At 38.4% G+C, this 22023-nt stretch overlaps 1 protein-coding gene across 10 annotated transcripts in view; it reads left to right on the plus strand.

Moving 5' to 3' along the window:
* Positions 1 to 22023, plus strand: part of LOC117411422 (baculoviral IAP repeat-containing protein 6-like) — a 129406-nt gene that overhangs the window by 97291 nt on the left and 10092 nt on the right. For all 10 annotated transcript variants that reach the window (XM_059024884.1, XM_059024879.1, XM_059024882.1 and 7 more), the window contains exons 68-73: positions 2704 to 2846; positions 5404 to 5514; positions 7189 to 7406; positions 9069 to 9230; positions 10077 to 10154; positions 15439 to 15627. In XM_059024884.1, the coding sequence (XP_058880867.1) occupies positions 2704 to 2846; positions 5404 to 5514; positions 7189 to 7406; positions 9069 to 9230; positions 10077 to 10154; positions 15439 to 15627 (901 nt within the window). The remainder of the gene's footprint in view (positions 1 to 2703; positions 2847 to 5403; positions 5515 to 7188; positions 7407 to 9068; positions 9231 to 10076; positions 10155 to 15438; positions 15628 to 22023) is intronic.

Genomic DNA, 22023 nt, shown 5'->3' on the forward strand with positions numbered 1-22023 from the left:
CTCTTCTCGTTTCTAAAGTTTCATTACTCAGATTATCACTTGCAGCCTTTATTCTGTCGTAAACCATGATACATTTTAGTGGTATTTTTCACAGACACTGTATACAAATCAAGTGATATGAAGGCTTTTCCTGAACAAAGGTTACCAAGGATGATGATGATTATTATTATTATTATTATTATTATTATTATTATTATTATTATTTAGCAGACACCCTTATTCAGGGCGACTTACAATTGTTACAAGATATCACATTACTTTTATATCCAATTACATTATTTTTATACACATTATTTTTACATACAATTACCCATTTATACAGTTGGGTTTTTACTGGAGCAATCTAGTTAAAGTACCTTGCTCAAGGGTACAGCAGCAGTGTCCCCCCACCTGGGATTGAACCCACGACCCTCCGGTCAAGAGTCCAGAACCCTAACCACTACTCCACACTGCTGTTTACATATTTAGACCTCTGTGCTCCTTGGTTTATATGGAGTTGTAAATGGGGAGCATAAATGAAAAAAAATACAGCTAATGCGTTTGTCAGTTAGGATTAGCCAGCTTTACATCTTTTTGTGTACAATTAAAAATTTGTTGATACAACATGGTCTTAGGTTGATTGCTGTAAGGACTTGCATAGCTTGTACAGAGGGCCACAAAACCTCCTGTCAGCATTTTCTTCACCAGCATTTAAAATTAGTTTAGTCAGACACTTTGAAGTAAATTCTTCATTATGAAAATGTATTTATAAACTCTTTAAGCTGCTTAGTTCCCTATGGTCAACTGGAATGCAGTCAAGTCTCTTTGAAAATGGATCGTATGGATGGAAGTATAGCAGTTTGATCCATTCTTGGTTTTACTGTGTTTTTTTTAATGAGACACATCTGAGCTTGTTACCTACACACTGGGTCTAATCAGGCTCATTTTAAAACCTTGAATGAGGGAAACTGCTATGCAATAGGAGTCTTACACAGTGCCTGATTCAACATATTTTAAAGTGGCTATGAATGGCAGGAAGGGAATTCCCCACCATTTATTACTGTTTAAAATGGTCTGCCTGTCATGAGCTGTCAAAGGGCTTCAAGTGTATAAAATGCCACTGAAATGTTTGACCTTGTATTTATAATGCTTCAAATAAGCCTCCTGATAGAAAAAAATAAATATAATTCCCTGGGGTAGAGTTTGCATTTGGCCGTATTCACGGCCTTTGTGGGCCTTGAGGTGTCGAGGCTCTCATATGGTACAGGTAGTTTTCTTTGGGATAGCATCCAGCAGTGTAGTGTGTGGTAATATATTTAAGAATGTGTTTTGTAAAACCTTGCTAGAAGCTTAAAGCAGCAGCTAAACATTTCAGATTACTCAGTTTTGTCAACACTGACAGATTCATCCAGAATGAGTGTGTCTGTCTGTGCTGGCTTCAAATATTTTAAGCCTTAGGTGTGTATCGTTATTTATTATAATGTTGTACTTTTTGGGGGGGGGGGGGGGGGTGATATTGAGAGTGCCCTTTTTTTTTTTTTTTTAGAACTGACCCGGTCCCTTTTCCCCCTGTGATTTTTAGCCATTGCTGTCTTTTTTGACAGCGTTTTATAGGCTGACATCTCCTTGTTTCCTAAAAAGGAACACATTAGGAATCTGCTTGGTAAGCTTGGTGTGTCATGCCCCTGTGCATATGACAGGAACATCTTTTTAGAAGCTTGACTTCATAAGAGCTGGTACTTATCCACTGGGATTCAGGCTTGCTGCTTTGAAAGTGTGTCACTGTTAACTTACTGCACTCAAGCACTGCTTCAACCCCCACTGGCAGAACTTGATGCAAGTCTTGCTTGTAGCTTAGATGGGGTAAACTCAAGCCTTCTGTCTGTAAAACAAGATATTTACCTGGAGTGCTTTTGCTTTTTTTGGGCGCCATTGTGACAAACCATACCTAAATGCCCCTGGCTTGCAAGATTAAGAGAAATTGAGAATGAGAGCTCCTTCTAAAATGTAGCTCAGTTCTAGACAACCATTCAGTAAAATGAATGATTAAACCTTGTGATTAATGTTCGTTTGTATGTCCTCCTAAAGGATTTAAGTGCCTGTATTCCCACCCCCAAGCAGATTTCAAAATGTTCAGGTTTGAACAGCATTGTTCTTGTAGATGATACCATTTACATATGTGAACTGGAGGAGTTCCCCTCAAAGTAATATTACGTCAAAGATTTCCCTTGACTCCACAACCTTAAAACAGTATGTCAAACTATGTTTACAACCATTTGTTCATCTTCACAGTTTAATTGCTCGTTTGTGAATTATACTGTTTACACTCTTATTTTGCATGTGATTCTACTGTTGAGTCTGAGTAGCTGTAAGCACTGTAGTTTTTGATTCACAGTTGTTTTGATTCACAGTTGTTTTGATTCAAGTGTCACCAGACTGGTAAAAGAAAAATAGCCAACAAACATGCAAAAATGACCACTGAATACTTAATCTTTCCAGTACTAATTTAGCAGTCTGCAGTACTGAAATGCAAGTCCAGTCCAGTTTTAGGAGTGCAAAACAAATCTACCCATTTGTTCTCTGTGATACAGTTAGAACATTTGATTTAGTTTGGTAACTAAATTATACACTTATGAGTTATCTATTCTACCAACTACGCTTTTCAGGTTGTGTGTGTGTGTGTGTGTGTGTCTTTTTAATGATTCTCTGACCGATTTGTAACAGGTCCAAGAAAGATAAAAGCAAAGGAGTTAAGGCAGATACATCAGACCCAGAACCAGAAGGCCTTACTCTGCTGGTCCCAGACATCCAGAAGACTGCAGAGATTGTTTATGCCGCCACTACAAGCCTGCGGCAGGCGAATCAAGGTACAGAACATTGTACTTCCTTTGCCATTTTGTGGTCAACAGTGTCATCCAAGATTGTATGTATATTTATATATATTTTTATATACATTTATATATTAGGGCTGTCACTCGATAAAAAATGGATCGGTTGTAATATTAAAAAAATAATATAAAAAAGCCTAATGGGAATTTTTATTATTATTTTTCTTTTAGTAAATGTAACAAATGTTACCTTTCTGTCCTATTACCCAAATAAAACAGATTTAGGGACCTGATAACTCAGTCACACAAGCCCCAAGGGCCAGAGCAGCACATTTATATGCGTACTGTTAAACCACTCTGGGGTAACCCCTAAACAGCAAAATTAATAGCAATGCACAAACACAGAAACAAAAAACACTCAGGTTTATAACTAAATCAACAGTTTATTATGTTGATCAGGATAAAATGTGCACATTTGGCATCATTTAAATCAGCGTAGATAAACATTCTAGTTCCAAATAGATATATGCATCCGTAGCACACTATCAGCAATACTTATACAAAACAGTACAACAATTATGATTTTTACACAACTTTAACTCCTTTTTATACAAGCTTAAAACCAATGTCCTACCTCTTCTGGGGAGAGAGAGAGAACGCTTCAAATCAGCACTTCCCTAAATAGCAGCATGCATTTCTCTCTCTACCTAAAATGCACTTTTAATACGCGATTTAAATTGTAAAAAAAAATGAATCTGCAATCAACGCTTTAGTTGGTTAATCGGTTATGTGGAAGAAAAGACAATCCTGTGTCATTTCAGTAGGCAATACAGAGCTGTACACCATATAGAAGGTCTACAAACAGTTGAACATGATGGAATATTGTTTTCTGAAATTCGGTAGCTACAACACAGCCCTGTCTAAAATGTTGGTTCTTGTTACTCTATTAGCATAAAAAATGTATAAATTCCTGTGCTTTTGTTTTCTTGACTGGAATCAAGTAAAACCCTTTATTTTAGAAGTTGCCTTAATCCTTTTGTGCATTGATTTTTAGTTGTGCCACCCTGCAGTCTGCGATAAGAGTTGGCTAATATCAGTGAAGCTCTTGTGGCTCAATCTAAAACCATTGTCATTTAGCCTAGGATTCTTTAGGTTTAAATCATATTGTTAGTCATTTTAACTTCCACTTTTCATTTGATGACCGTAGAAGCTAATAGGGGCATTAATCATAAGTCATCAACTGCCTGGAAAATGAGTTACAGATCCAAGCCAATTCATTGAGGACTGGCCAAAAAGCTATCAAACATTTTATTTTTTGTTTTCAAAGAATACAAGTAACAGTGTGTTCCTGCAACATACCCATTGATCCTTAGAACGACAATTATGGAATTGAATGCAAAATAACATTTCCTACATTTTTTATGCACCTGATAGAACTAGGAACCTGAAATAAACGCATTTTAAATGATCCATCGATGTAATGCATTACAGACATTATTAATTAGCCCCTCTACATCGTAGCTGATCATGACACACAAGACCATCAGGAGTAAAAAGTCAAGTAAGTAAATGTCGAGGACTGCCTCGACATAAAGCCTCAAATCAATATTAAATCAGGAAATCAATGCGATTAGGTTAGGTACATTCTTTCGGACTTTTCCCGATATCCCACATAGAGTAAGTGCAGAATGGGCTTGATTAAATCCTTTAATTACTACTGCATCCTTTATGTACAAGACAGGCTGAATAATATCATATTGACATTTAGGATACATATTAAATAGATAAAATATGTAAAAAATTAAAGATTCCATGCATGACATGTGGTACATGCTATATGTATGTCGATTATGTGTCATTTATAGACCCACACAGTGCAGTTAAGTGCACCGATATTATAATTCTAATGGTGAGAGAATTCACTTTTAGAAAAATTTGATTAAGAATGTGTTGTGATTTCAGGCCAGTCTACTTTTTAATAAACATTTTTTTCCTTCCCCAAAACACCTGTGTTGTGTTTAACCTTGATAGAAGACATCATTAAAGCTATGTATATAAATCAAGGAATAGGCTTATTAACTAGTCATAACTGATTAGTTTAGTGTCCCTATAAAAATATATTTTAAATACAGTTTTCCTTTTAGTTTATTATACTGAGATCCCATGTTCTTGAGGAACACTGGTAGATATGCTTATGTACAAAGCATTGACCCCCTGCCCTACATTACACCATTTATTTACAGCGGGACCCTTAACACAAGGAATGTCCAAGGGAGAAGTGGGCTGTGTCTTTCTCTGTGTGCAGGGCATTGACTTTTTAATGTTCCTATATTTAACCCTGGTGCAGTATTAGCAGACTCCTGGCATTCAATATAAACTGTTGTGAGTCTGTCAAATATAAAGCAACCTGCATTGATAGACTATATTATAATTGGACTTGTGGGCAGTGGTCACAACTCCAGGTTTAAATCAGTGTTTTCTGTGATTTTAAGCTTTCGAGAAAAAATATTCATTGGTTATGAGACATCTGATACTGTAGCATCATACAAACCATTACCTCTAGGTGATTTAATGGTGCTGATCTTGTTTTGTACAGAAAAGAAGCTGACAGAGTCTTCTAAGAGAGTTGCTGCAAGACCTAAGCCGTTGTCTGTGTTGAGATCTCTGGAGGAAAAATACGTTGCTGCCATGAGAAAACTGCAGTTTGGTGAGTGGAAGCATTTCTCGCACTGTTGCGATCAGGATAATACCGACTTACCAAGAAACAGTGTAACTGAAGTTTGGAGGCTTGGATGCTTGGTGGTCCAGTGGTTAGAAAAAGGGGCTTGTTACCAGGAGCTTCCCAGATCAATCCCAGCTCTGCCACTGACTCACTGTGTTTGACCCTGAGCAAGTCGCTTAACCCTTTGCGGTCCATTTATTAATCGCGCGTCAGGCACGCCAGGAATAATTAATTTTCACACGCGCAGTTAATTTTATACGCGCTGTTTAAAAGTATTTTTTTTCACAGTCAAACGGGTTTAAATGGCCCTGCATATCAACAAAGCACACACTAGGCATCTCCAGCCCCTCCCCAGCCTTTTGTTTGCTATAGCGTTCAGCTGTGTAAGAAATAAATAATAATAATAATAATAGTCGTACATACCGATCGATCATCTCCAGATCACTCGTTTTATCACCAAACTCCTCAATAATGCGATCAAAGTCATTATTTTATTACTATAACATCTGAAAAAAGCTCTGCAAATGTCCATGATAGTCTCAGTGCGCTGACGCACTTAGCCAGCTTGTTTATTATGGACGCCCATTATCTGATACCTGATACCATGTATGACTATTCATGAAATACGCCTTTTTTTTTTTTTTTTTTTTTTTTTCCGACTTGTCTCGGCTCCTGTCGCTACCACTCGGCAATTGAATGGTTTTCTCGGCTTTTTCCGGAGAAAAAACGACTAAACACCCGTTTATTGCGTTGCTATAATGATGTCGGACCCAGTCCGACAAAGGACCTGTGAGGAATAATTGCAATGTCGGACCCAGTCCGACAATGGACCGCAAAGGGTTAACCTCCTTGTGTTCTGTCATTCGGGTGAGACATTAAACCGAGGTCCTATTGTAAGTGACTCTGCAACAGGAGTTGTGATGCATAGTTCACCCCTAGTCGCTTTGGGTAAAAACGTCTGCTAAATGACCAATTAATAATAAAGTGACTTCCCTTACAAATAAGACAGAAGCACCCTTTGTAATACAGCTGTCAAAGTCCTGATTGCTTTTAACTAGTGTCAATGTGGGCAACACCAACAAAATAAAATCTTTGTCGGTGAGCTATAAAAATAGTCCACCTAATTAGCTTAGACAGATAAAACCGCAGTGTGAGGAACAGTTAGTGATTATGAATTTAAAATTATGAAAACCAACTGAAAACTTCAACATTACCCATATGTTGTACAGCTCCATGATGCTTAGTGCAGCCGTTGATTATTTTGTTGACTTAGGTGACAGCCGTTCAAACGCCTGCACAGACAGACAATAATTTAAAAAAATCTAAATGTTAGGTATTTTGGTTGAGAAACTCCACAATTATGCAGCAGATAATCCATGCTACCATTTAGAAGGGGAAGTTAGAACTGTGCCTTGGTTTGTTAGTAGTTTTGGAACTTTTGACAGTTAAATCATGGTTTCATAGATCCTGATTAGCACTAAGCCTTGACCTACTTAATGTTACCTTATTTAAGGGAGCCCACAATTAATGCTTCTCTGTATCTGTGAAACCAGCTGTTAATGAATGACCAGGTAAGTCTGAACCTTTGACTTTGCCTTAATAGTTATAGTAAGAGTTTTCCTGCCCTGCAAGTGACTGTTTCTTACTCTTCTGTTGCAGACACGTTTGAAATGGTTTCTGAAGACGACGATGGCAAGCTGGTATTCAAAGTGAATTACCATTACATGTCTCAGGTGAAGAATGCCAGCGATGCCAACAGTGCAGCCCGAGCCCGCCGGCTCGCCCAGGAAGCTGTGACACTGTCCACCTCTCTGCCGCTCTCCTCTTCCTCCAGCGTCTTTGTGCGATGTGATGAGGAGCGGCTGGATATCATGAAGGTAATTGGGTATCCTCCGTTTCCTGTACTGCTTGGCTAGCTCGCATGTCAGTGCGTTGTCAAAAATACCAAAATACATCTCTGACCTTTTTGAGGAAACTATTAATGAATAGTGTGGTTTTAGTGTTGGGTGTAGATAAAGTTGAATTAGTTTGAATTAAAGTTTGACAGGGATGTTGTTAATTCCATCCCTGCAAAATCCATGTGGGGAATGTGGATGGGTCGTGTTGAATAATTGATCATCAATCAAGTCCCCGCCACATCGTATAAAGCCTTTGCTTGTTGGAGGAGTTTGGGAGAACTGTTTAGTGAATCCCAGCCGGATCAGTGGTGTTTTGTGTCTGGATTTGTTTTTGTTTAAACTCTTAATTTGGTCCTGGTGCCCTGTTTGTTCTTGATTTACTTGTGTCAGTGCTAAAACTGCAGCTTTCTGCCTCTGAGTCTCCAGAGGGCGCTATCCCACACTGACACCACATGTGACAGGATTGCATCACTGCCAAGGCTGTTTACCAGCAGGAAGGAGACCCAGAGGCAGCAACCTGCAGTTTTAGCGTTGTTCCGTCCTGCCACATAGTGCAAGAAGTTTTATATACGCTTTTCCACTCAATGTGATAACTTCAGTGTAGTGCAGAGAACTGCCAAAGAGTTAAAGATCGAAATTACATTTAGTTATTTTATACAAGATACCACAAATGCATTGCAAATGATATTGTCAGAAATTATTCAAATGTTCTGTAGTCCTGCTGGGCCTGTGCATCTTGATGTCTCTTTTAATTAAAGTTAAATAATTGGCCGTAAATCATTATCACACTCATACTTTTTGTATTCATGGCCATCATGTTCCTGGTTTGTCTGTTCTTCCATCACAAAACTCTTCAGGCACCACTGTGCTAAAGGTGCACTTTTGTTAGATAAGGGAGTAATTCAACTAAGAACTACTGTCTCTTTCTGCTTTAGTGAAATGCGTTGCTTCTTGGGTCACATGACTACACCTCATAGTGACTCTGTTCCATCCAGTTCTTCAGTTCCGTACCCACAACACCTCATTGTAAATCTTAGCTGCTGTAGCAAGGCTGTTTCATTTCAATTACAATTAGTGTAAGAGTATTTTTAGTGAGGTAATGAATATTTTTTCATAGCAATTAGAAAGCCCATTCTCTTATAAACAGTAGTTTTGTATGCGCTCCCGAGTGGGGCATCCGATAAAGGCACTCCGCCCGGAGTGCAGGATACGCCCTATAGCTTGGAGATCATCGGTTCGAATCCAAGCTATGCCACTGCCGACCATGGATGGGAGTTTCCAGGGGACAGCACACAATTAGCCAAGCGCTGCCGGGCGGAGTAGGGATTAGGTTGGCTGGGGAGTCCTTGGCTCGCCGCACACCAGCGACCCCTGTGGCTGGCCAGGCGCCAGCCCTTGCAGGGCTTGCAAAGCGAAAAAAAGCAGACGGCTGACGGCACTCGTCTTCGTCTCTCCCGAGTTACTTCAGCGGTTGCAGCTGTGAGCCAGGTTGAATAATAGATGGACATTCCAAAATTGGGAGAAAAATTGGAAAACTAATAAAAATAATTGTTTTAAAAAAAAAAAAGTTTAATTTTATAATTTTAAAGTGTGGCAATTAAAAACATTGATGATTAATGACTTTGTTTTGTATTGTATTAGGTTCTTATCACTGGTCCTGCAGATACCCCTTATGCAAATGGCTGCTTTGAATTTGACGTGTATTTCCCACAAGATTATCCTAATTCACCTCCCCTCGTCAACCTGGAGACAACAGGAGGACACAGCGTGCGATTTAACCCAAATCTTTATAATGACGGCAAAGTAAGTGGGATTTTCATTGTGTTTTTGAACATTATCAGTGTTCAAATATTTGTTTGCCTTTATATGTGCACACTGACTCTGCCCAATCAGGGGCTATTCACTGTAAAAGTGAAAATATGATCTGAGTGCATTATGTAACACCTGCTACCCGGTTACTGATGCAAATGCTTTACTTATTTGTGGCACTTTTCCTGTCTGAGTCCAAGGTGCTCGCATGATCTTTAAATCATCTGTGCCATTTGTTTCAAAATGTACATAACCCAACCCAATTAACAGACCGCGTAGTCTTTTGTATATACAGTAAAAGTGAGTGTCAGTAAGCTCCTAGTTCTCCAAGATCTCCAAATAGCCTGTTCATAATTTGTCAAAAACCAGTGAAGAGGATGTATGGAGTAATTACTATTAAGAGGGCTATAGATAATAAGATACAGAATGCTAATTTGGATGGAAACTTCTCCAATATCTATAATTAACAGTAGGGTGAAGTGTCTCAGTAGGCAGTGTGGTCCAGTGGTTAAAGTCCAGGACTTGTAACCAGAAGGTCACCAGTTCAAATCCCACCTCTGCCACTGACTCAGTGTGACCCTGAGCAAGTCACTTAACCTCCTTGTGCTCCATCCTGCAGATGAGGTGTTAAATCAATGTCCTATTGTAAGTGACCCTGCATATAATGCACAGTTCACAGCCTACCTCTGTAATGCGCTTTGTGATGGTGGTCCACTAAGAAAGTTGCTATGTAAAAATAAGATGATTCAATTGTGTGTTTTTGTTTTTCACACTGTTCCCTTTTGATGTATTCATTTCTTAAACTCCTCTCTTTGTTAAAATTTCCACCTGTGTTTTTAGGTGTGTTTAAGTATACTTAACACTTGGCATGGAAGACCAGAGGAAAAGTGGAACCCTCATACCTCAAGCTTTTTACAAGTAAGTTAGTTGTTAACTAGGTGTTTCCTGTATATTTCAGTAGGTTATCTGTGTTGTTTTACAATGTAATTGGAGTTTAAGATTGTGTTGCTTGAGTGGTGTTTTTGTATTTTAAAGCTGTCAGAAGTTTTAGTGAAATAATTTTAAGAGCCCCGAAAACAAGCCTGGTTGGTACAGGCAGACAGACACCATAAAATCACTGGAAACCTTTGCAACTATAGCAACCCTGGTGGTTAGCTAAGACAAATATTGGCTAGTGATTCCTTTTATACTGCAAGTTGATGTGCTTCTCGGTGCACATACAGCACCAAATAGTGCATTTGCTATAAATGCGAGCCGCGATTTTAAAGTTGACAGTGGGAGTATTGCTTGTACAGTTTATTGGTTGTAATGTTTCCACCATCCAGACTAAACATTTTCAGGCTGATTTCCTGAAACCATGTTTTGTACGGTAAGTCTAAAAGCTGCAAAATCTATTCAAGTTTGGAATAAAACAATAGGAACGCTGTATAGAAAAGTTGTTTTGTTCTAGTGAAGTGTGATGTTCTGTGACACCGGATGGCTCAATTAATCCTTTAATGCTTTTCAAATGCAATGTGTGCTAATTCACAGCACAGTCAATTAGCCCACACTGACCTGATTGATCTTTTAATTATACTGATATCACAGAATGCTGCACAGTTTTATTTTCTCTGTTTTCCACACTTTAACCCTTAGCGGTCCATTTATTCAGTGCGTCTCAGGCGCGTCAGGTCCAATTTATTTTCACACACGCAGTTTATTTTAGACGCGTTGTTAAAAAGTATTTTTTTCACAGTAAAACATGTTTAAAAGGCACTGCATATCAACAATACACTCAGTACTGCATCTCCAGCCCCGCCCCACCCCTTGTTCTCTGTATTTTTCACATATCTCTTCATAGTCATGCATACTGATAAATCATCTGATCACTCGTTTTATCACCAAATTCCTCAATAATGCGATCCAAGTCATTATTTTATTAATATAACATCTGAAAAAAAAGCTCTGCAAATGTCTGATATTCTTTGAGCGCTGGATGCAGAAGCAGCTATCTTGTTTGTTTATGTCCATGTTATCTATGTGGTGTCGGGGGCTATCTGTATTCATGAGATACGCCCTTTTTTTTTTTTTTTTTTTTCCCGGCTTCTCTCGGCTCCTATCGGTCTCACTCGGCCATTGAATGGTTTTCTCGGCTTTTTCCGGAGAAAAAACGACTAGAGACCTGTGTTTTACATCTTTTTGATGATGTCGGACAGGGTCCGACATTGGACCGGAAAGGGAAAATTGTAATGTCGGACTTCGTCCGACATAGGACCGCAAAGGGTTAAGGGTATTTTGCTATACAAAAACCGGAGCTAAAGGAAATGCCTTTTGTTTATTAATTGATTTTAAAATATGTATCTAGTCATGGCCCATGACAGCCTAATTGGGACTGGTATGCCAGATATGATATGCACCATGTCCTGATGGGCACTTTGTGTGCTGAGTAATGAGATTAAATGATCATTAATGATATGGACTGTTTTTGTTTTAAAGCAAAATCACTTATTGTGACAATCATTTGTACCAGCTATAAATCCTTAATATTCAGCCATTTGGTGCTGCTTGTGTTCCTGTGTCACGATGCACAATTATTACTACATCAGTCAGAAGTAGTTATTGGGTTTCTACAAAAAGCTGCAATTTTTTGGATTTTTTATTTTTTTTATATATGTAAATTGAAGAACTACAGGACATTGGATCAGCACTGTTGTGCACACAGAATACAACGACTGCTGTCTTGTTCTCTTGAATCGATTTGCATAATAAAAATAAAAGCAATCTTTCTACTTGGGGCAGGATGTTAATTGAAAACACGGTGTGTGCATTCTTCCATGTTTCCCCTGCCTGGTGCGTATAGTAAAGGAATCATTATTAAGAATTCATCCCAAAAACAATGGTTTCATATATCAGGCAACATCAGAACCTTGTAATAAATTCTTCGTGTAAAAACATATTTCCTTGAACATAAAATATATATATATATATATATATATATATATATATATATATATATATATATATATATATATATATATATATATATATATATATATATATATATAAATAAAAAATCACACACACACACACACACACACACACACACAGAGTGGTTTGCAGAAGTATTCACCCCCCTGCATAGTTTTCACATTTTGTTGGCACCTGAGCGTACGCCACAACACTTTCAAATTAGACTTTACATGTAGAATCTACACAAACTATTCCACATTGATAAAGTTAAAACATGCATCTAGAATATAAATAAATAAGATTTACAGAGAAAAACAGATTAATCTCAGTTGCAGAAGTATTCAACCCCTTTGCTACTGCAGCTCTAAATCAGCTCAGGTGCAAGTGATTTGTTTGAAAGGTCACAAAATTAGTGAAATGGTTTCAGCCTGTGTGTACTCAAATTAGTTTAACTTGTAGATAATTTCCCTCAGGTATATAAAGACTTTCATGCTGCAACTCACATAGTGATCCAACAAAGCAACCATGAAAACCAAGGAGCCTTCAAAACAAATCAGGGATAAAGTGGTAGAGAGGCACAGAGCAGGAGAAGGGTACAAGAAAATTTCAAAGGTGCTGATTATCCCTCTCAGCACAGTGAAGTCCATCATTAAGAAGTGGAAGATGCATCATACCACCCAGACACTACCCAGATCAGGTTGCCCTTCCAAACTGAGCAGCCGGGCAAGCAGGAAACTGGTTCGGGATGTAACTCTGAAGCCAACAATGACCTTGATCTGTGTCTGAGATGGGAGTCAGTGTTCACACATCAACAATAAGCCGGTCCTTACACAAAGCTGGCCTGTATAGACGGGTGGCAAGAAAGAAGCCATTACTCAAAAAGCCTCATCTTAAAGCACGTATAGAGTTTGCGAAAAAGCATGTAGATGATACTGCAGACATGTGGAAAAAGGTTTTGTGGTCAGGCGAGACAAAAATTGAACTTTTCGGTCTAAATTCCAAGCATTACGTCTGGCGCAAGCCCAACACTGCACATCACCCAGTCAACACCATCCCAACTGTTAAGCATGGTGGTGGCAGCATCATGTTATGGGGATCCTTCTCTTCAGCTGGGACTGGGAAGCCTGTCAAGATAGAGGGGAGAATGGATGGTGCAAAGTACAGGCGAATCCTTGAGGAAAACCTGTTTGAGTCAGCCAAGACTCTGAAACTGGGGAGGAAATTCACATTTCAGCAGGACAATGACCCAAAGCACAAAGCCAAAGCCACACTGGAGTGATTGAACAAGAAGAGAATTAATGTTTTTGAGTGGCCCAGTCAAAGTCCTGACTTGAATCCAATCGAAAATTTATGGAGAGACTTCAATCCATCGATTCACCATCCTACTGTGCAAAGCTAGTGGAGACCTATCCAAAAAGACTCATAGCGTTAACTCAGACAGGGGTGAAATTACAGGCATGGTTGCAGAGGGAGTATTTTTAGCATTTGGTAGGTAGATTACGTTTACAATTAGGCATACTTAAAGATAGAGCACAGCACACAGTCACGATAAAGAATCAAGAAGTGCAGTTAACATATTTATTTACTCATGAAATACAATTCAAAGTTGCTGCTGTATGTCCACTGTTTTGTCATTTCAAATATTTTCACAAAACAAACATTACACTTTAAAGCTACAGTGTGCAGTGCAAAAGCACATCATGAAAACATGTAGGTCAAAAACGCTAGAATGAAGGTTGCTACATTTAAAAAAATATATAAACACGTTCAATTTTAGGTCCGCTAAAATATGCATTGTAACCAATCAGACGCAGAGTTGGTATCATCTCATCCGAGCTGAACCGAAGATAACCCGAACCCTGAATCATTCAATGCACAGAGCAACTACTTTAGGTTTTTTTTTTTCTATTCACATGAGCTGCGATACTTCCACTCAGGCCTTATTTGCGCATGGTTATTAAAAACCGGAAATCCATGGTGAAAAGAATTATCGGTAATTGGGACATGCAAATTTCAGCATTACAAGAACAGATCAAATTGCGTGGAAGTTGCCAAAAGGCTTCTACATTCACAGCGTTGTGTACAGCAACTGCATATATATATATATATATATATATATATATATATATATATATATATATATATAGTTTGAGAAAGGAAAACTGCTGTGTACCAAAATGATCAATAAGAAAAAAAGAAAAGGATATTTCAGGTACTTAAAAAGATAGAATAATTGATTACAAATCAATTATCAGAACGTTTCGGACTACGTCCTTCATCGGCTGAATACAAAAAAAACAGTGCTTTGAGAAGTTGATAAAAAAAACAAACAAGTAGTCTTTTAAACAAAATTCCAGAATGTTGATGATGATGATGACCTGAGAATAGAATGTTTATTCCAAATGACTCCAAAGTGCCTAGTTTGAAAATAAGTTCACATTTGATGTTTCCTGACAGCATTAGTTCCATAGCATTGAACCATCCCACAAATTGTGATGTCTTCTATAGTGTGGTCATTTCTGTTAAAATGTCTGGCGACAGGAAAGGTAGAGGTGTTAATTCGTATACTTCTCAGATGTTCCACGAAGCGATCAGCCAAACGTCGTTTTGTTTCACCAATATATAGCTTGTTACATTTGATGCAGCCAATGCAATATACTATTCCTTTACTAATGCAAGTAAAAGTATCGTGGATAGTAAATGAGGATTTTGCTCCCTTAACTACTGTGTTGCTGTGAATGTATTTACAAGTTGCACAACGTGACCTATTGCATGGAAACGTACCCTTAAGACTGTCCTGATTGGGTCGAATGTTACTGTGGACCAGATATCCTCTTAGATTTTTGTCTCTTCTGTATGACATTAGAGGAGGGTTATTGAAAATAGGAGCTGTAGAAGGATCATCTTGAAGAATGCTAAAATTTCTTTGTATGATGTGTTGTACTTTTTTGGTCATAGGATGATATGTAAGAACACGGGGAATACGATTGTTGTTATCCTGTGTTTGTGTGTGTGTGTGTGTGTATGTATATATATATATATATATATATATATATATATATATATATATATATATATATATATATATATATATATATATATAAAATCTCAGAAAAATATGTAATGCAAGTTTTAAAATGCTTGATTAGCGCTCGATTTATAATCGGACGTTAAGGTTGTAACTGTGAAGTCAAGGATTAAGTATAACTCTTCCCCCCCCCCACCCCCCCCCACCCCCACCCCCTTTCCTCAGGTCTTGGTGTCAGTGCAGTCTCTCATTCTGGTAGCAGAGCCCTACTTTAATGAGCCGGGATATGAGAGATCAAGAGGCACACCCAGCGGAACGCAGAGCTCCAGAGAGTACGATGGAAATATCCGGCAAGCCACAGTGAAGTGGGCCATGCTGGAGCAAATCCGCAATCCTTCTCCCTGCTTCAAAGAGGTACCAGCTGCTTGTTGGAAGTGTTGCATTTTGCCAAATTCATTTGCCAAACAGATGAAGAATGTTGCTGTTTTAAAGAGTAACGCAGATGTCTTATTTTGAGACGTTACGCAGTTTTGTGATTTGTATACCTTTGCAATCGTAATGATGTTAGCTGGTTCTCTGGTGTGTTATAATGGAAGGGACAGTAGTTTAGATGAAGTACTACAATTCCAGGATTCTGTTGAAACAGCTAGAATGTTGACAGCAAATACGAATTTGCAAGTGAGGGATGCATTATTATCCCCCACTGGGGAAATAGCAGAGGCTCGTGTGACAATTTTATCTCCAAGAACTGCTTATCCAATTGTGATACATCTCGATTAGGACATAGATAATTTTTTGAGAGTATCAGAATCTCAGGATGTATTTTATCAGTTTTCATGATTCTGATGGTTCTTATCTTGTATTTATTAGGGATATATAACTTAACATATTGTTGAAAATATATCAGCAGGACTGCGTTAAAGCAAAGAAACCATAATATCCAACCATTTGTGCTGCCACTCATAATTATAAACCCTGATCATTTCTAGGTGGACCGTATCCTTTACATCTAGGTTTGTTTTTTTTACCTCCGTAGGGTCTCCTCTTGTCCTTGACGCTGGGTAATATAGACAGATTGTGATCAGTTAGTTTCCCAGCCTCTACAACTATGATGCTTCTAATGGCTTTTACAAGGAAGGCTGCACCCTATGCTCATGGGGAACATGCGAGAACCAGATAAATCCTAGTGTAGTTAGTCTCCTGAGAGGTATAATCACTCAAAGGAGAACAGATAACAAGTTCCAGCCTCTACAGTCTCCATTGCACGCTTTTATTGGAAACGTGATTGAAAAATGCAATTGAATGTCTAAAAACCGGAGTTATAATTCAGTTGCATTGTCTAAAGTAGTTGTTATAATCTTACAAATGTTTAATTCCCAGCACCCTGGCCTAAGTGATACTCTGGACATTGCTTCTAGTTTTAGACCTGTTTCTACCCAGTTAGAGCTGGGTGGGACTGAGACACAAGAAAGGCAGGTAGGCTTGCTCAAGGTCACACAGTACACCAGTGGAATTGAAATCTAGGATCTCCTGACTCCTTGCTCAAACCATTAGACCTTGGGGAAATGAGAGTAATACAACTGCCACTAAAGAAAGAAATGAAAGAGCTCAGTATGTAGGTTAGTTGATTAAAAAAGCCAAAACACCCACAGTATTCTTCTTAGTATTTTTTGGTATTATTTTATCTGTTTGTTTACTTCTGCTATTTGCACAACACCTTTTGGGATTTACATAACCCAAGGACACTCGTGCTTACAACCTGGTTTATATTCTTACTGCAGCTTTTCAAATTCTCAAAGAGATTTTCTATTTTATCTCTCACATTAGAAGTAGACTAGAAGGAGGGGGTGCCCGAGTGGCACAGCCGCGTGGTGTGCAGGGCAAGTCATACAGTCGGGACTGCAGGTTCGCTTCCTGATTGTGCGACGTCGTCGGTCTTCGTTGGGGATTCAGGGAGGGAGCATCTCATTGACAGGCACTCACGCGGGTTAGGGAGGCCAAACTGTCAGGCACCATTTCTCCTCATACTACAGAGGACCCTACCGGCCAGGTGCCTAGTAAGCATTGTAGGACACCTGCAGGGCTGACATCCACTCTTGAGTTCCTGGGTGTAAAAGCAGAAACTGGCTTAGTTGTGGGATAGGAGGAAACCCATTGAACCTTCAGCTCTCCTGAGCTGTGTGGGTAATTGCTGTGGTGAGGGAAAAAAATAACAGGAAATTTAAATTGAGGAGAAAATCAGGGTAAAAAAAATTGGTGCCAGTTTTTTCTCTGTGAGAAAACTGAGATGCTGACTGATACCCAAGTTTATTTCTTTGCAGAATTTTATTTCATCTACTTGCAGCCGGAAGCAAAGAGCAATACAATTCAGGAAATGTACTTAGGCAATTTTTTTTTTTTTTAAGGAAATTAATCTAGTAATAGTGGGCAATGCAATTCAGTCTACTGTACACACAATCTTAATAAAAGAGATATCCAATATTTCAGAAAAAATGCAACAATGTCAGTCCTTGAGCCTGTCCTGATTTTTAAATTAATTCAGTCATGTAGTAATTAGTGATTTAATGCATGAATCCAAAGGAGACTTCTTGGTATTGGGGAAAATGCTTCAGGATGATAAAAGGCTTTCTGCATGCTAGACATTTGCTTTTGCCAAAGATGTATTTTCCAGCTCTGCTTGAAATTCATCTTTTACAATTTTTTTTATACATTTAAACCACAGGTTTCAAAAATTCATTTTATTACTTTCTTCTATTTTGATATTTATTTATTTATTTATTTATATGTACAGTGTGTATGTATAAGGGCTGCTACGATTAAATCAAATCGATTTTTAAATCGATTCCATTCCTCATTATATACATCGATATAAATACTGGATAATCGATTCAATAATTACATTTTTGTAACACGCATAGTTAATAATATTATTTAAGTTTACGCACTGAAAGAACTGCCTTGCTATTTACAGTGTTTCTGCCAGACAAGCAGTGGGCATACTCTTCTTTTCCTGCTCGTGTTAATTAGCATCTGACTTACTGGTCCCACCCTACCAGCAAATCAGTTTTGAAAATGCTTTCTAAGTACGCTCCTCTGTGTATTTGATTTCAACAAAAAGCGCACCGCCTTGGATCCAAAGCAGGACGACAGGCTTGTATTCCTGGCAAACAACATCCAAATCAATTGTGCACATTGAAGAAAACTGACTGGAAATAATACTGTTTTTTAATGGTTTTTACAATGTATTTTTCAAACTGGGCTGTGTACTCTGTCTGCGTTTCCTGATTTGAAGACCACATCTAGTCAATGTAAGTACAAATTAGTGCCGCCTACAGCTGATCAAATGAATGATGTGCATTTGAGGAGATTTTTGGAATCGGGTCCGAACCGGGTACAATCATCGATTATTTATTCGAACGGTTCGATTTTGTGTGCCCAATTAATCGATTGCTATTTGGAAGTTTAACTGACAGCCCTAATATATATACATATATATTGGAAATTCTGACCTGTGATTTGGTTACAACCTCATCATAGGAGGAAAAATAGATTGAACTATTGCCCTAACATCCTTACACCACCTGTGGCTTCGGGCATTATAGCCCCTCCCCTCGGGTCAATAATTATCTACTATAGCCCTCCTCCCCAGTCCGTATTTACTATATATACAGTACTGTGCAAAAGTTTTAGGCAGGTGTGAAAAAATGCTGTAAAGTAAGAATGCTTTCAAAAATAGACATGTTAATAGTTTATATTTATCAATTAACAAAATGCAAAGTGAGTGAACAGAAGAAAAATCTACATCAAATCAATATTTGGTGTGACCACCCTTTGCCTTCAAAACAGCATCAATTCTTCTAGGTACACTTGCACACAGTATTTTAAAGGAACTCGGCAGGTAGGTTGGCCCAAACATTCTTCTGTGGATTTAGGCAGCCTCAGTTGCTTCTCTCTCTTCATGTAATCCCAGACAGACTCGATGATGTTGAGACCAGGGCTCTGTGGGGGCCATACCATCACTTCCAGGACTCCTTGTTCTTCTTTACGCTGAAGATAGTTCTTAATGACTTTCGCTGTATGTTTGGGGTCGTTGTCATGCTGCAGAATAAATTTGGGGCCAATCAGATGCCTCCCTGATGGTATTGCATGATGGATAAGTATCTGCCGGTACTTCTCAGCATTGAGGAGACCATTAATTCTGACCAAATCCCCAACTCCATTTGCAGAAATGCAGCCCCAAACTTGCAAGGAACCTCCACCATGCTTCACTGTTGCCTGCAGACACTCATTCTTGTACCGCTCTCCAGCCCTTCGATGAACAAACTGCCTTCTGCTACAGCCAAATATTTCAAATTTTGACTCATCAGTCCAGAGCACCTGCTGCCATTTTTTCTGCACTCCAGTTCCTGTGTTTTCGTGCATAGTTGAGTCGCTTGGCCTTGTTTCCACGTCGGAGGTATGGCTTTTTGGCCGCAAGTCTTCCATGAAGGCCACTTCTGACCAGACTTCTCCGGACAGTAGATGGGTGTACCAGGGTCCCACTGTTTTCTGCCAGTTCTGAGCTGATGGCACTGCTGGACATCTTCCGATTGCGAAGGGAAGTAAACATGATGTGTCTTTCATCTGCTGTAGTAAGTTTCCTTGGCCGACCACTGCGTCTACGGTCCACAACGTTGCCCGTTTCTTTGTGCTTCTGCAAAAGAACTTGGACAGCACATCTGGAAACCCCTGTCTGCCTTGAAATTTCTGCCTGGGAGAGACCTTGCTGATGCAGTATAACTACCTTGTGTCTTGTTGCTGTGCTCAGTCTTGCCATGGTGTATGACTTTTGACAGTAAACTGTCTTCAGCAACCTCACCTTGTTAGCTGAGTTTGGCTGTTCCTCATCCAGTTTTATTCCTCCTACATAGCTGTTTCTGTTTCAGTTAATGATTGTGTTTCAACCTACATATTGAATTGATGATCATTAGCACCTGTTTGGTATAATTGTTTAATCATACACCTGACTATATGCCTACAAAATCCCTGACTTTGTGCAAGTGTACCTAGAAGAATTGATGCTGTTTTGAAGGCAAAGGGTGGTCACACAAAAATATGGATTTGATTTAGATTTTTCTTCTGTTCACTCACTTTGCATTTAGTTAATTGATAAATATAATCTATTAACATGTCTATTTTTGAAAGCATTCTTACTTTACAGCATGTTTTCACACCTGCCTAAAACTTTTGCACAGTACTGTGTGTATATATATATATATATATATATATATATATATATATATATATATATATATATATATATATATATATATATATATATATAATTTTATATACACACGGTGCTCATCCGTTAGAACGTGCCCCGTTGTAGTGCGGAATCGGTTATAACACGGTAGGGTCGTGGCTCCCATTTGCTTCATAATGCCATTACAGTAGCCCTTTTGTATGCATTATAAGGCAGAACACAAATAGCACAGTCTTGTAACTGTGGCTCCCCACTATAGCGTTATAAAGGGTGAGCACTGTATATAATTAGGGCTGTCACTCGATTTACAATTTTTGATCGGTTAATCTACGGGCAGTAGTTGATTAATCGGTAGATTAATCAGTGCACATTTTAATAAAGGTAACCATCTTATAGCAGCTGTCCTGCATAGTAATACTAATAAATCAATATAATCTAAAAAACAAAATAAGCCCAATGGGGAATTTAGTCTTTTTTTAAAAGCTTTTTTATTATAATATTTTTTAGTAAATGTAACATTTTCACAGTTCATTTGGGCCACTGTCAGTCACATACCAGAAAACACAAGACAGCTGAGCTGCATTTCCCATTACAGCTACGTACTTGGCTTCCTGTACTCCTTTTTATTGCATCTAACAAAACCTGAGGCACCAAAGACATTAAGCTGTTCGGAATCTTGTTAGAGGTACCCGAGAATACTGTAGCTATTGACAAGTGATTGCTTAACATGCTGTCATAGAAAGTATCAGAGAAAGTAATTCCACATAATTACCTCCATTTGAGGAATTGGTACTTTCATCGTGCCTCTGAAAGCCAGTTCATGCTTGCTCATTGTGATGTATTGTATCCATACGCTTCTGCTTATCCATTTGAACATAAATCCGGGGTTATTCAAAAGTTTTTGAGTGTAACAGTGGCTCGCAAGTGACTTTGGGAACGCTCATGTTTTTGTGCTGACTTCGATAGACATCCTGGATTGCTGTAGCCAGTGCTGTTCCATATTGCATTTTCTATACTGAACAAAAGACAGTTCCAGCAGTATTATTTTTTTAATTGACTGTTACCGGTAAGCCACGGATACCTTTCATAATTAAAATTAATAATCTCGGTCAGGTATTTTGGTATATACCTCTTTTTTTTTTTTTTTAACAATCTCCATTTTTTTGTGTGAAGTTCTTCTTGAAAATTGATTCGTAACCAAATCGACGACGCTGCCTTTGTTATCTGATGACTTTTTTTTTTTGTATTTGTAAGAAGTAAATCGAAATGTTACTTCGATGTATATAATGTCTTATATTTTTTTCAATGCTACATCAATTTAGCAAAGTTAACAGTTTCCATGCCTCTGCGTAGCATAGGATACTTGGAAGTTTGTGCTGATACTGTGTTAAAGTAAATCCAAACTAAGTGGGTTAAAAATCCAGGTTTTAATAAGAGTTGAATTTGGCTGGTATGTCAATGCCTACAGCTAGCAGTAGGGAATCCTAGAGAGGGTCACTATCTATTGACACTGCTATCAATTGAAAAAATTAACAATTATGGAAGACCTTGCATTTTTCAGATCC

This window comes from Acipenser ruthenus, chromosome 6 (assembly GCF_902713425.1).
Source record: "Acipenser ruthenus chromosome 6, fAciRut3.2 maternal haplotype, whole genome shotgun sequence".
In the NCBI taxonomy this organism is placed as follows: Eukaryota; Metazoa; Chordata; class Actinopteri; order Acipenseriformes; family Acipenseridae; genus Acipenser; species Acipenser ruthenus.